Source organism: Gymnogyps californianus, chromosome 2 (genome assembly GCF_018139145.2).
Source record: "Gymnogyps californianus isolate 813 chromosome 2, ASM1813914v2, whole genome shotgun sequence".
NCBI lineage: Eukaryota > Metazoa > Chordata > Aves > Accipitriformes > Cathartidae > Gymnogyps > Gymnogyps californianus.
This window is the reverse complement of record NC_059472.1, coordinates 19,419,695-19,433,922: the sequence shown is the minus strand read 5'-3', so window position 1 is coordinate 19,433,922 and position 14,228 is coordinate 19,419,695. Positions and strand designations below refer to the sequence as shown.

Genomic DNA, 14,228 nt, shown 5'->3' with positions numbered 1-14,228 from the left:
TGTACTGAGGTCTTCACAGAAACGAACAAGGAGTGCAATAGTGCACGTCTGGGCAACAGACGCGGCCTTGCAGCGCAGACACCCATCAGAACTTTGCCCTAACAGAAAGCTCCTTAATGTAACAAGTCTTATTTTAAGGTATTTCTTATTTCTATTTTTCTATTTTGTTTCAGTAGTATAGGAAGGATGCACATTTGAAATTAACAGAAATCCTTTAAAATAATTTAAAAACCCCTTTATTAATAAATTTAACATTTTTTCCATTTATTTAAACTTGTAGAAGAATACATGATACATTCCAAATACGCAGCCAAGGAAAACACTGAAAAAGAATATTAGAAATAAATAATGCAAGTCTGTAATAGCCAAATATTTTCTCAGAAATTCTGTAAACAGATTGTGATTGGGACCTCTCAGGAAATACTGTGTCTTAAAATGTTAAGATTTCAAGAAATAAAATCCTAGAAAAATTGAAGTATCTTTCTCAGAAAACCACCTCTTAAATATCCACATTCTATACTTTCTATAAGCCTACATTAGTACGCTAAACAAATAAGCCTTAAAATCAAGTGAACACAGAAATGGAAACGCTGATAGGAAGTGCCTCCCTGTGGCTTGCAGGCATTTAATTATAGTAGCTTGCTGTGCAACAGCATGCAAGGTTCCTCAAGGCAACAAATCTTTTAAATAACACAATGTCCTTAACTCTCATAGAAAGCAAAATAAGAGAGAGACTATCTGACACATCCTTTCTGAGAACACCATGATTGCAAATAGATAAGTAACATGGAAAAAGGGATGAACCTCTTCCCCATGTTCAGTTGTTCCCAGGAGCAAACAAGAACTCCCTTGAAACAGACACACATTTGGGCAGGATATGAGTTTTAGTCATTACATATTGTAATACAGCCTCTGAAGAGGTAAGCATTTTACTTGACTTTGTTTTCTCTGTTGCAGGAGACAGCAGAAGTATGTTTCCAGATATCTAACCCACAGTAAGGAGAATTTGACAAAGAACAGCTGAAATTCTCATCTATGCTGAAGGTTCCAGCAACAGACCTGAGGTGACAAAAGCATGTTACCTATGAATCCTTCACTCCTCCTTCATTCCTCCATTCCCCAAGTATCACAACATCTTCTTAACTCTGTGTTCCCAATGATTAAGTCACAGGTTACTAAGTAATATTCATATAAATCTCAAAGCACTTACTTTATGCTGCAAAGTAATCAACTACATAAAATCTTTTCTAAAGGACCTCTGCATGAATTCTACCACCTTGTTTGACATTACTGCCCAACAACGAAAATTTAGATGCAAAACAGTCATGAAACAGTAATACCTTCGCTGAGCCTTTGTAAAAAGCATTTTCAAGACAGTTTTTAAAAAATAGAATGAGAAGGGAAGGTTTGCAAATCAAGTCTGTTTTAACTTACCTGGGTAAGAGTAAGGAAAAACTCTTCACTATTGGATATACAATATAATACTGCTGTAAGTAGGAGGAAAATCAGGTTCCTTGAGAAGCTCCTGCATTTGGACATTTTTTTGCAAGCCACAACTGCTTGTCTCCCTCTCAAATTCTCACTATATTATTTAATCATTTCACCGATACAAGTCTGGAGAATTTACAGGAGAGTCAAAACAATCACAACTAAGGAACTGTTAGTCCATAAAAAAGGAACACTTATTTTCCTCTCAATAGATTCTTACAGAGGTCTGAAATAATATTGGAAGAGATGCAAACTATTAGGCCACTTCTTGTATTTCCGTCTGTCTCAGTAGTTTGTGTCTGTCTCAGTAGTTTGGTGCCACAGATCACAGCAGTTTTCCTGCCAGTACACAATACATTAGGCATTCTTTGCCATGGAGCTGTAAGCAAATATGAAAGAAACCACAACCCAGGGTGGAGCTGTCACAACTGACCCTTTTTTGGTTTAACTATATTGACAATGTCAATTTAAAATAAGTAACAAAAATCTTCAGAATAAACTATTCAATACAATTAACCATGCCAGTTTGTTAAACTGAAGCATCCTCATGGCCTGTGTACTCTTACATTGCAGACATACCACATTTGGACTTGTGCATCACAGACAGAATGGTTAACTAATAACACAGTATTTACAGTGGTATCTGAGGCAGAAGCAGCGCTTCTGAGTTTCCCACCTCTAGTTACAATACAGGTGCTTTTTCTGTTAGCCATTTTCTAATTGTAAATTAGTCATTAGAGATGAAGTACAATGTCAAATGAAAATGACACAACTGAGAGTGTAACTAGACCTTGACTAATACCATTCAATATGTAATCACCAGCTATACATTGACCCTTACTTTGCTTCAGGAAAAAGCTACTAAAAGCTATTCTAGTGTCTCTTAAAATGTGAACAGATTTCACTGCAAGCATGAGTAAGTCCCAAATCAATAATCTAAAATCTGCATATACAATGAAATTATTCCACTTGAATTAATTACCTGTATAAGAAACATAATACTCCATTCATCCCATTCACATTTCACTCAATACTACTGAATATTGAAATATTAAATCATTTTTTTGGCCAATAGTACTTGAATTTGGGATTTTTTTTTCTTTATGATACACACTTCTTTACTTTGCACATCATATACTTGTAACTCAAGGCATTATTTTCTTTATCTGACTACTACTTTCATAGGTAAACAGTGGCATTTAAAAACAGAAGTGAAGTCTCAGAACTTAGAAGTATGGCAAACACAGTCATTTGGAAAAAACAATGCAGCCTCTGACAATTACTTTGAGAAAGTCGTTAGTGCAGAAGACATTTTCCCATAGCTCTGAAAAAGCTTACTTCAGCGCCAGCATTGTTGAAAAACTTTCTCACTATCAGACAAATTCTAATGAAAAATTTTGATTCCCCTGTAAAACATCTCCTTTTTAAACTTCAGCAAATTGCACTGAACTTCTCAGATCATTTACCTAGCCAGTTCTTTAACAAATTGTTAACACAAACTACAGCAGAATATACTGAATAATTAATTTCCAGAGTTCACCTTTATTAAAAACAAGGTTTTTGTTGTGAGAACAAATAATCTCTCACTTGTAGCTTGAAAGCCTAAAATAGGATCATTGGCTTCCAGGGTTGCTACTAGCTGCTTAGCAACCTGTCCTACTTGTCTTCCTTCCTTCCTGTTGTAGAGAACTGTGGACAGAGGAGTTGGCTGACGATAGATGAAAACTCGTCGCAAGCACTCACAAAGAGCAGCGTAGGAGTAATCTGGAGCACAAGCCATGAACTTCTTGTCTTGCTTTGATGCTTGGACATAACCTGCATAGCCCAAAAAGAAGTAGAAGGGATAAGTAATACATTGGTTTCAACAGCACTTTAACTGGCTAAGACAAAATCAAGCTTAGCTTAAAAAATAATATGCAATTAGTAACAAAAAAAGAAAGAAAGGGATATATGTTGTTATTAAATAAGCCGATAGTTTTTGGATGTATGCATTAACCAATTTAATACCAATATAAAATTCTTCTGTACGTCTTCCTAACTGGCGTTTTTGATGCATATGTATGTATGGCCAGATACTGTTCCCACATCTAGCCCATCTCTGCCTCACACGGTCTTCCATTTTCTCAGTAGGATCATAAGGCATGGATACACATCTCGGCCCAATATTAGCAGTCTAAGCAGAATAACCCTCTTCTCTCCCCTCATCTCCCAGCTTGTAATTACAATTACAATTTAAGATTTCTGAGCCTACCTAATCTTGAACAGACACTTAAAACTTGTCTTCTGTTTCAAACTGACTGAGAAAAAACACGAGCTACTTTTCAACACACTGTAACCTTTGTTAATATTCACTGAGAAGGACAAGTCTTCCTTTTCCTCTTCCATTACAGAACTCAATTAGTAAATAGGCTTATTTCAGACCGATTTCCTTTCACACTTTTATGAAGAGGCTTGAGACACAATATTTGCAAAGTGATCTACCACCCTTCTGAAAGTTTATTTGCTTCACTTCCATTGAACAATGCATGACAATGGTTATCACTGGAAGACAGAACCTCTGAGAACAGCAAGCATGCTAGAGTTTACTTTTTTTGGCTCTCCCTCTTTCCTTTGACCTCTACGCTGTGATAATAAGTACTTGTACTGGGGCTGGCTGGGATGGAGATGATTTTCTTCGCAGCAGACCATAAGGTGCTGTGTTTTGAATCTGTGACTAAACCAGTGTTGATACCACACAGTTTTTTGGCTATTGCTGAGCAGTGCTTGCACATTGTCATGGCTTTCTATTTTTCCAACTCTGCCCGGCCCCCCAGTAGGTTGGGAGTGCACAAGAAGTTGGGAAGGGACACAACCAGGACAGCTGACCTAAAGAGCTCAACCCATGAGCTTTCTTGCTCTTCCTGTTCTCTCCCCTGTCTCCCTGTGGGCAGTGAGGGGGAATAGGAAGAGAGCAAGCAGCTGTGTGGTGCTCAGATGTCCACCAGGGCTAACCCACAACAGTACCATCAGGCTTTAACAGTGCCTTTTTTTCATGCCTTGAGGATGTTTTGGTTGTTTTGGGTTTTTTTCAAATGTTAACCCTAAGACTTCTAAATTTACAAATGCTTGCTACTGTCCTCAAAACATGATCTCTGTTCAAATCCAGCTTGACAGTTTTCACCACAAAACAATTAGTAAATATATAGCTAGACTATCAATTGACATGATTGCTGTACTGGAAATACTGGGACAGCCAGAAAAACTTTCCAAGTGTAAGTTCATTAATTTAATTCATATATTTAAACACTGGCACTAACAATAAAAGCAGGATTTAAGTATAGGCTTGCAGGTAGAAGAAGCTTTTGAGGCAGGGGACTTGTATTTAAATGGGATTTCCCAGAAAGAAAATCGTAGGCTCTTTATTTTTTTGAAAAACATCTAAAAAATGTCACTGTCCTCTGTTTTTCTGGTTTATAGATACAACCCTGTTAGGAGCAGGGGATTTATATAGCAAGACTAATGAGTAGTCAGTGAAAGATACCGGCTTTCTCAGTAAACTGTGGTAAGAATGGGCAAGATGATGCAACTGCTCCTTCAACCAGCAGCAAATCATTACACATTAGCAGCCAAAAGTCTATTCAAGATCAATTGCTTTTTTTCAACAGAAAGTTATTAGGACAGACATATAGAACAAAAAACTTGGTCCCTTCAGTTTCGCTTTGGTTCTTTCCTTAAGTTTCAGTCCAAGACTTGAACTGAAAAATACTAATTTTTTCAATCATCATCTTTGTATAGTTTGTTAAAAACTAATTCTAAAAGTTCAAGCAGAGGAAAAAGGAAATAGGGCTACTACCATTGCTTTGGGCAATATAATGAATACTGTAGGTTTTGGAAAACTAGCCTTTTAATCTAGAAAATACTAATTTTTACTACTAGCTCTTGCAAAGTACTTCTAAATTTGGTTGTAGATAAACAAGCTGATGACTTATATCACCTCTGGCACATAAAAGGTGAACTAGATTAGTACAGAAATGTAAACCTCAGTATAATACTGTAAAATGATAGTACAATAAGGAGAAAGAAGTAGAGGAATAATGCTGGTTTTTATCACCTTAGGTACAAAAAGCTCAAAGATATAATAATGTCCTTCCTGTTATTTTCAAAACAATAGAAACACATTCTTAAAACAATACTACAAAGTCAGTATTCTACTTCAAAGAAACTTGAAACTAATAGTAATTTTAAAAAACCATGTTAAACCTTATCATCCGCTTTTTTCCCCAGCATAATGAAATTTGAAATGAGTAAACAAAGAACAAAGCATGAAATTAATCTCTTTTGTTAGAGGATTTGTTAAGATGCTTACAGCTTAATTTGATCTTAAGTTAAAATAACAGGCTATTAAAAAAATGATTCATGCTACAGAACTAAATAAATTACAAAAACTCAGAACAAAACCAGTTATGTGTTATGGTAACCTATGTGAGCTCGATAAAACAGCTAATATCTTCCCATTCATTTTGGACCCAGACTGAAAGTGGTGTGGTCAAACAAATGTATTTGGGGGAGGGTGGGAATAAATTGTTACACTCATGGCATTACTGAAGGAAGGGGTCTAGAGAACACTTAGAGAACATGAAGACTATAGTTGTCACAGCAGAAGCAAATTCTGGACCAGATTAATTTTAATGAAAACTGATTTATCTGTTTCTTACTTGATAGGTACAATACTGGGCTACGTGGACCATCTTATTTGATCTGATACGGCAATTCTTAGTCTTGAATCCATATTTTTCAAAGTACTTTCTGCTTCTGAGCTTTAGGATTCTGCTTCCAACAGTGGGTAAAAACAAATTCTTAGTCCTGATTGCAAGAATACAGCAATAACTAACAATTCTTCACAATCACATTTTCTACTTTTCTGGCAGTCTGTAATTTCAGAAGAGTTAGGAGCTTCTTGAGCCAGAGATGGCATAGTTATGCTCTTGATTGATTTTTCCTGTCATGATGATTTTTTTTTTTTATTTTCAAACTCATGAAAACTTCCCAGGTCCACAAAGTTTTGCGGCAGAGGGTTCCATAGCTTAAATGCACATACGTGAAGTATTTCTTTCAGCTTCCTTTGAACCTACTATGTACCAGCATCATTTGATGCTCCTAGCTCTTACAACAAAAGAAACAGTGAACAATCATGTCCAATTCTTCAGACTTGTCACCCGGGACAATGAGATCGGAAAAATCTAAAGGTCACTTATTACAACATCTTACCATAAGCATGTATACACCTAGACATGTCATCAATGAACTGCAGCTGTTTCCCTAATGATTTCTGTGTATTAAGGTGTGATTGTGCTTTTAAGTCTTTAACTCAAGTTCACTTATCCAAGGAACTCTCCTTTTTACCATGCAGTACTGTGCTTGCATCCTGTATATGGTCTGAAAATGCTTATTTTCCTCCCAAGGCATAAACATTTTATTTCTTATGTTCTAATATTTCTAAAATTAAGCTACCATGCTGCTATCAACAGAATTATTGTACCTTTCAATTCAAATTTAATTAAGTGAAATATCAACAGAAGCCATACTAAGAGTATTGAGGTAGAAAAGTCTCAGATAGAGGAGTATGGCACAGAAGTTAATTTCCTACCTAAAGCATTAAAAGTTGCAATGTGTTCCCACATGTTCTCTGGTTGGTCAGAGTGGGGCTGCCAGAGAAGAGCATCAACATCGTGCCTCAGGCAGAAGCATGGCATTTCTCTGGGATCCACAACAGCTGAAAAAAGATACTGGTTGCTTCCAAGATTAATCTGAAAACAAAACAAAGAAATACAAAATATTGACTGAAAGCATAAATAGCAGATTCTGTCACACATACTGCCAAAGTTAGATGATCAATAGCTTCATTTTTGTTAGTTAACAAAATGTTTGAATACATTATGCTGCATCCCACTGATCAACAGCTCAATACACTACAGGTAGCTAATACATTTCAAGCAGATGCAATTAAGTTTCTTGGGATAATATTTAGGGAAAAATTATGTCCACTACACAAGCAAATGGGAATGTATTCTGTGTAGAAATGGTTTTCTAGTATAGAGGATTCTAACCTACAACTTCTGATGTTAGGAAAAGATTCTCTCTAAGTAATCATGACTGGTTTTCTGCAGTGCAACAGGGAAGGAAATACTGTCCCTCTGCAGTAAAAGTTGGTAAGCACTGGAACAAGGATTAATTAGAATACTAAAATTATGATATGTCAACAATTTTTTATTTACTCACAATCAAATAATTACTAAATTTCAGATTAGCACACTCTTCATCATATATGTCTAGATCACCAAAAACATTCAACAACCACTTCTATTCACTAGGAATGCCCATTTACATAAGAAAGACAAGACAGGCATATCCTGCTACCTGAATAAACAATAGTAAGAATAAACAATAAAACAACACATATTTTGAGTTTTCTATGTAAAGCCTTCTAAAGGAAGTTACTAGCAATACTTTTAATGTAGCACTATGACTAGCAAATGCTCAAAGAGAAAAGAGCAATCTGTTCCCTTAAGGTCTATCAAGAAAGAACGCTCAGGAATTCCTGTTTATACTCAGAGTTTATCTACCCTATTCATGTTACCAGATGAACAAATACATTTGAACTATTTTTTATATCCAGAAGCTATGTCTGCAACAGCAACGTGCAAGATTGCACCCTAATACATGGTACGATATATTACTCCTCAATGAGCATTTCAGATGCTGACATTTGTTGACTAATCATTCTCAAACAGTTGCCACAGCACTCTTTTTAGTACATGTATTGTGGCAATAACTATGAACTGTAAGCCTTTTATGCTATCATTGTACAAATGTCACAGGATGGGGTCTCTGTCTTGAAGACTTTAAATTAATCTTAACATAAGATCCAGTGGACAGAAACAACAGCTATCGAGACCCAGAAATCTGTTTACTTGAGGTTATACAGTCTATGGCAGAACTAATATAATTATTTCAGCTGATTAAGTTCAAGTCTAATGGCTCAACTTCAAAACAGCCTTCTATTACTACGCCATTCAACAGGCATACAAATTCTTCAGTTGTATTAAGACTACAAAAGAGGTGAAATAATCCTCAGTCTCCATTAGGGCCAGATACAATCATGAAACGAGGGTTACTAATTTTCTAAGCAACTAAGAGGCAAAGAAAGACTAATAAAGATAATGTCAAGAGCTCCACTAATAAGGTGCCTTAAGGAGAACAAAGCAGAAAACAAGAGGCAGGTGTTATATTGGTGCAATGTGCTGAGCAAAACAGAAAGTGCGAAGTCCTAGTCCCTCAAACTTCTTAACATCCGAGAAAGGTAAGAAGTCAGCAGAGGTCAGACAGATGACACCAACAGAGGTGAATGGAACAGATCTCTAAGGAGCACAGGAAAAATAGGCAGAATGAAGGGGAAACAACTTGAGAAAGGGAACAAGTTGAGACTTCTCATACATGCAGTTCAAGACTCGCTCCATGGGCCCCTATTGCATGCTCACAGTGGCACCTGGGAAAAAGTCAATCATGGGGATTGTGCATAAAGACACACTGGTGTGATGACACTCTACAGGGTCATGGATAGTCAGCTATAGTATGATTTGACCAGAAGAACCTGGTAGAAAAAACAGCCTCAGCTGTTTTTCATCAATGCAACCTCTGTTTTGCTGCTGGACAGCTAACCTCCCCAAAAGTCATTGTTATTGCTTCTACTTCATTCCCTAATCTCCCACGTAAGAAAAGCAAGCTGTTCCTGGAGCACCAGAAGGAAATGGAGCTTGGCTTCCTACAGGCTGGAATTACATTTCCCCAAGCTTCTCTCCCCCAAAACTCCTTGTAGATGTCATCTCTTCTCGTTTTTAATCTCTTTCCACCCATAATCCTTACCTGCTTTGTTGAATATGAGGTAGCACAGTCTATGACTAATCCTGAGCTTTGGCTGTACTCACAGGCCAAGCGGCTACTGCCTTTCAAACTGGATATGGACTGAGTTACTGTGGTGGGTTTGACTTTGGGTGGCTGCCAGACACCCACTCAGCCACTCTCTCACTCCCCCTCCTCAACAGGACAGCGGGAGAGGATATGATGAAAAAGCTCATGGGTCAAGATAAAGACAGGGAGATCACTTACCAATTCTACCATCAAGGGCAAAATACACTTTACTTGGGGAAAATTAATTTAATTTATTGCCAATTAAAAATAAAGTAGGACGATGAGAAACAAAGACAAAGATTTAAAAAAAACCCTTCCCCACACACTTCCCTGGCTCAACTTCACTCCTTCATTCCCGACTCCTCTATCTCGCCCACTACCAGAGCGGTGCAGGGAGATGGGAAATGGGGTTGGGGTCAGCCCATAAAGCTTCCTCTCTGCTACTCCTTCCTCACACTGTTCCCCTGCTCCAGCATGGGGTCCCTCCCATGGGATACAGTCCTTGATGAACTGCTCCAACATGGGTCCTTCCCATGGGCTGCAGTTCTTCAAGAACTGCTCCAGCGTGGGTCCTTTCCACAGGGTAGGGTCCTTCAGGAATGGACTGCTCCAGCATGGGTCCTCCATGGGCCACAGTTCCTACCAGAAAACCTGCTCCTGCGTGGGCTCCTCTCCATGGGCCACAGCTCCTGCCAGGAGCCTGCTCCTATGTGGGCTCTCCACTGGTTGCACTCCAGGGCACATCCACCTGCTGTGGTGTGGGGTCCTCCATGGGATGCTGCATGGATATCTACTCCACCGTGGTCCTCCATGGGCTGCAGGGGAATCTCTGGAGCACCTCCTCCCCCTCCTTCCTTCTCTGACCTTGGTGTTTGCAGTGCTGTTTCTCTCACATTTTTCTCACTCGTCCCTCTCACTGCTGCTTCACAGCATTTTTTACCCTTTCTTAAATATGTTTTCCCTGAGGGGCCACCAGCATCCCTGACGGGTTCAGCTGTGTCCTACAGTGGGTCCACTGAAGCTGTCTGGAACCAGCTGTGTCTGGCACAGGGCAACCCCAGCCTCTTCTTGCAGAGGCCACCCCTGCAGCCCCCCTGCTGCCAACACCTGGGCATGAACACCCAATACAGCTCTACAAGCTGAGGCACCATGTATAGGTGTCTCCTCTTTCTTATTGTTGTATCTCAACTGACAGAAGTTAAGCATCTTTGAGATGGATAACAGAGCACTCTTCTCATCCACAGCTCACTTCACTATGCATCAGTCCTTTAGCTAAGTGGGAGCGATGGACTCTGAGGAATCAACTCTTATGAAACTTCTTTGAACTGAGAAAGTAGTTTCATAGAGAATCAAAAAACTGCAAAAACGTTTATGACACCACAGTAAAATCCCAACATTAGCACAGAAGTAGCTTTGAAATCACCAATTTTGCTAAGTAATGGGATGTCCCAGGCCTGGTTTTGGCTGGGACAGAGTTAATTAATGCTTTAAACACATTAGCCTTTGGATTACCTTTATGCCACCCATTTTTAAGAGCTCTTTACAAACACCCTGGAGTTCAAACTTGCTCCACAACGTCTCGCTGCCTGCTAGAAAGCAGTATATGTCATATCTGCCTTTCTTGATCCCATAATACCATGTTCCTCCTGGTCTGTGAAATGTCTCTGCGACACAAACTTCTTACCCTTCAGGGCAAGAAGCAGTAGTTTAGTCTAAGTTATTCAGAACTTTGTCCAGTCTGGTCTTGAAAACCTCAAGGACAGAGGCTGCACAGCCTCACTGGCAACCCAATCCATGCTACAATCGTGGTGTAAAAGTTTCTCCTTCCATCCACTTTGAACCTCTTGTTTCTACTTATGCCTGCTGTCTCTTGTTCTCTTACCATGCATCGCTGAACAGCTAAAATCCACTTGAACTGAGTTGCTATAAAATGTCCTCCTACCAATTACAGATTTTATCTTCTGACAAATGTTACCTATCACACTGTATCCACAAAACAGACTACTTTCTTAGTGGAGCATGCTAGCCTTTAAAATTAATCTTTTTTTCTTTGGCAGCACAGATTCATATACAGGCATATATATAGATATATATATACACACACAGAGACATATACATATGTATCTGTACTGCCAAAGGAAAAAAGATATAGATAATTTTTTTTTTTAAAAAAAGAACAAACCAAGATCTGTAAGAGACAGACTTAAGACTTCTTCTAGAGCTTTTATGAGGAAACAGGAGATTATGAACTGATTCAAAATTTTATCCTGTAAATATGACATTTTCTGTACAAACTAGGTTATCCTATATGTACTTTGCATGACACAAGGTACTGATGAGGTGCAACACCAATGTTTGTTACAAACTTAGTAGAGACATCTTGAAAAAAATTCCAAACCCCAAAAAAACCCAAGATGACAACTTAATCTGTGACACTTTCATATAATTATTTTGTTTCCCGCTTTAGCCAATGGACCAGATCAAGTCCTAACTTACTGTTAGTCAAGGTTGCTTACAACCCAGATCAAGCCTCCTATTGAAGCATTTTGCTTACAATCTGTTATTTCCAGTGTGATTGACAAACAAGTATCATAAAGTGATCTATGCTCCAGCTCCTTAGTAAAAAGGGTCAACTTTCTACCAGGCTTTCTGAAAAGTTACTGAGAAAAATGCAAGCTAAGGAATCTAGAAGAATTTTATGCCACTGAAAAAGACCCCTTTCTTATAATTATTCTGGCATAACTTTGCCTTTTCAAATGGCTCACTTGTGAAAGTGTATATATACACTTTTTTTTTTAAAAATCAGAATAAAAGGAGCCTTGTTTTTACATTAAAATTACATTGAAGAACACATATTGGTTGATAATTTCTGTTGCTACCGTGATTTTACATTACGGAAGAAATTTATGTGGTTTCAAGAGTTTGCACACATTTTTGTTCTGATAATAGAATTCAACTTGCATATCATAAAAAAATGTTTTAAAATATTTCTGTAATAATTTGCAGCACTTACTACATGAGTGGCTTTCAAGGTATCACCATCAAATCTGCACAAGCTTGCGCTATCTTCAAGAAAAGCATCACATTCTTCTAATTCTTGAGCATTACAAGGTGGGTTTTCCTTTTCAGGGTTTGGATTCTGAAATAAAAAGACAATGAACTACAGTGAAAATCTGAGCTACTGAATATCTATACATACATAAATCCCTTTTCATAACAAAAAAAGTTCAATAGAACAGGAAGAGTCATTTGCATATCCTGACATACTTAAAGATCAAACTATTATGTACTTACTGAAAATGAATAGAACCATTTCTGTTGTGGAGAGTTTCTGTTGTGCATGAGTGGTAGGTACAACAAAATCCATTTCAGTTTAAGGAAAGGTACATAAGCCACTAAAACATGGACAAGAAATTCCCTTCTGTAAGTAGCAAAAGTATACAATCCTGAAAATCTATGCAGGTTTAGTCAATTTACATCAGTGTAAGCTTCTTTCAGATTGCCATCGGAAATGCTATTAAAAAAATGGATTAATTCATTTTGTAAGTAGCTCTAACTACATGCCTCCTTTTAGCTTTGCTAATAATTAAAATTAATAATGTTGTTATGCATATTTTTCAATGCACTCAAAATGAGAAAAAAGCACATTATTTTTTCACATCCCACAATTCAAAGAAAGGAAAAGCCATCACTTTTACTACTAATTCAAGAGCAAGATATAACACTACTGCATACAGAAACAGCTTACTTCTGCTAATGACATCTTCCTTGGATAATTTTCAAAACAACCAAGCTATGTTACCTTTGTGATATATTTAAAGAACTAATTTCATGATAAAAAAAAGGTACATTTATTTAACAGAAGGCAAAAATACACACTTCCTCATTAAGTATGAATTAATGTTGCTTTTTGCACAAAAAGGACACCATCTTGACAACTAATATAAGCTGAAAGCTGAGGCCAAACAGAATGTGTAAGGAAAGATTAAACAGGGCACTGGCTTAATTCTTCTGACAGGGAGGAGTTCTTGAGTTCCTGTGCTCATTTCTTCATCCATTTCAGCTGATTATTAAGAACTTTTATTTTGGTTCACTCCACAATGTGAAGATCAGCACAAATTTTTTTTTAATTGCTAAGACAATTTAAGTTCAAAGAAAACAAACATGAAGACATAACAAAGAAACATCCTTAAATGACAGAAATCAGGAAAATTAAGTGTCATATACTGCAGGCTAATGCACAAGACTTAAAACAGGGTATCTGTCTCTTTAGAGGCTAGACTTTGGGGTTCACCTCTCCTCTGTCAAGCTTTCTTGATGGCCTTTGGTTTACTGTTTCATCGAGTGGCTTTTAAAAAAACCTTCCAGGTAAACATCATTACCATAAGCAATTGAGATGACCAAAAAGAATCCATGCCTTTATTATACATGTGTAGCTAAAGTTGCAGTATAACAAAATATGTAACATTTATTTAAATGAACAGTTACCTAAGGAAAGATTTTTTTTTTACATGATCATTATTGCACACAAGCTGAAAACTTGTTACCAAAAAAAAAAAAAAAATCTCATCACTTTAAGCTCACTATGAGTTACAAAAGAAAAGAAATTTGAAGTTCCCAATAAATCTATAGTTAAAAGATGTACTACAATATCTTGCCGACAAATAGTGAGGGAGAGAGGAAAGAAATCCATTTACAGCACTAAACAGAATTTATTTTAAGAACACTTTTCAGCCTTATTAAAAAAAAGTAATAATCCAAAACTAAAATATCAAGACCCATAAGGAGTCACA

At 37.3% G+C, this 14,228-nt stretch overlaps 1 protein-coding gene across 3 annotated transcripts in view; it reads right to left on the bottom strand.

Annotated features, from left to right (window-relative positions):
- Positions 1-243: 243 nt before the first annotated feature.
- NUDCD1 (NudC domain containing 1) overlaps positions 244-14,228 on the bottom strand; it is a 51,659-nt gene continuing 37,674 nt past the window's right edge. For all 3 annotated transcript variants that reach the window (XM_050892021.1, XM_050892018.1, XM_050892022.1), the window contains exons 8-10: positions 12,449-12,574; positions 7,115-7,274; positions 244-3,303 (exon numbers count right to left, since the gene is read on the bottom strand). In XM_050892021.1, the coding sequence (XP_050747978.1) occupies positions 3,011-3,303; positions 7,115-7,274; positions 12,449-12,574 (579 nt within the window). In that variant the 3' untranslated portion in view covers positions 244-3,010. The remainder of the gene's footprint in view (positions 3,304-7,114; positions 7,275-12,448; positions 12,575-14,228) is intronic.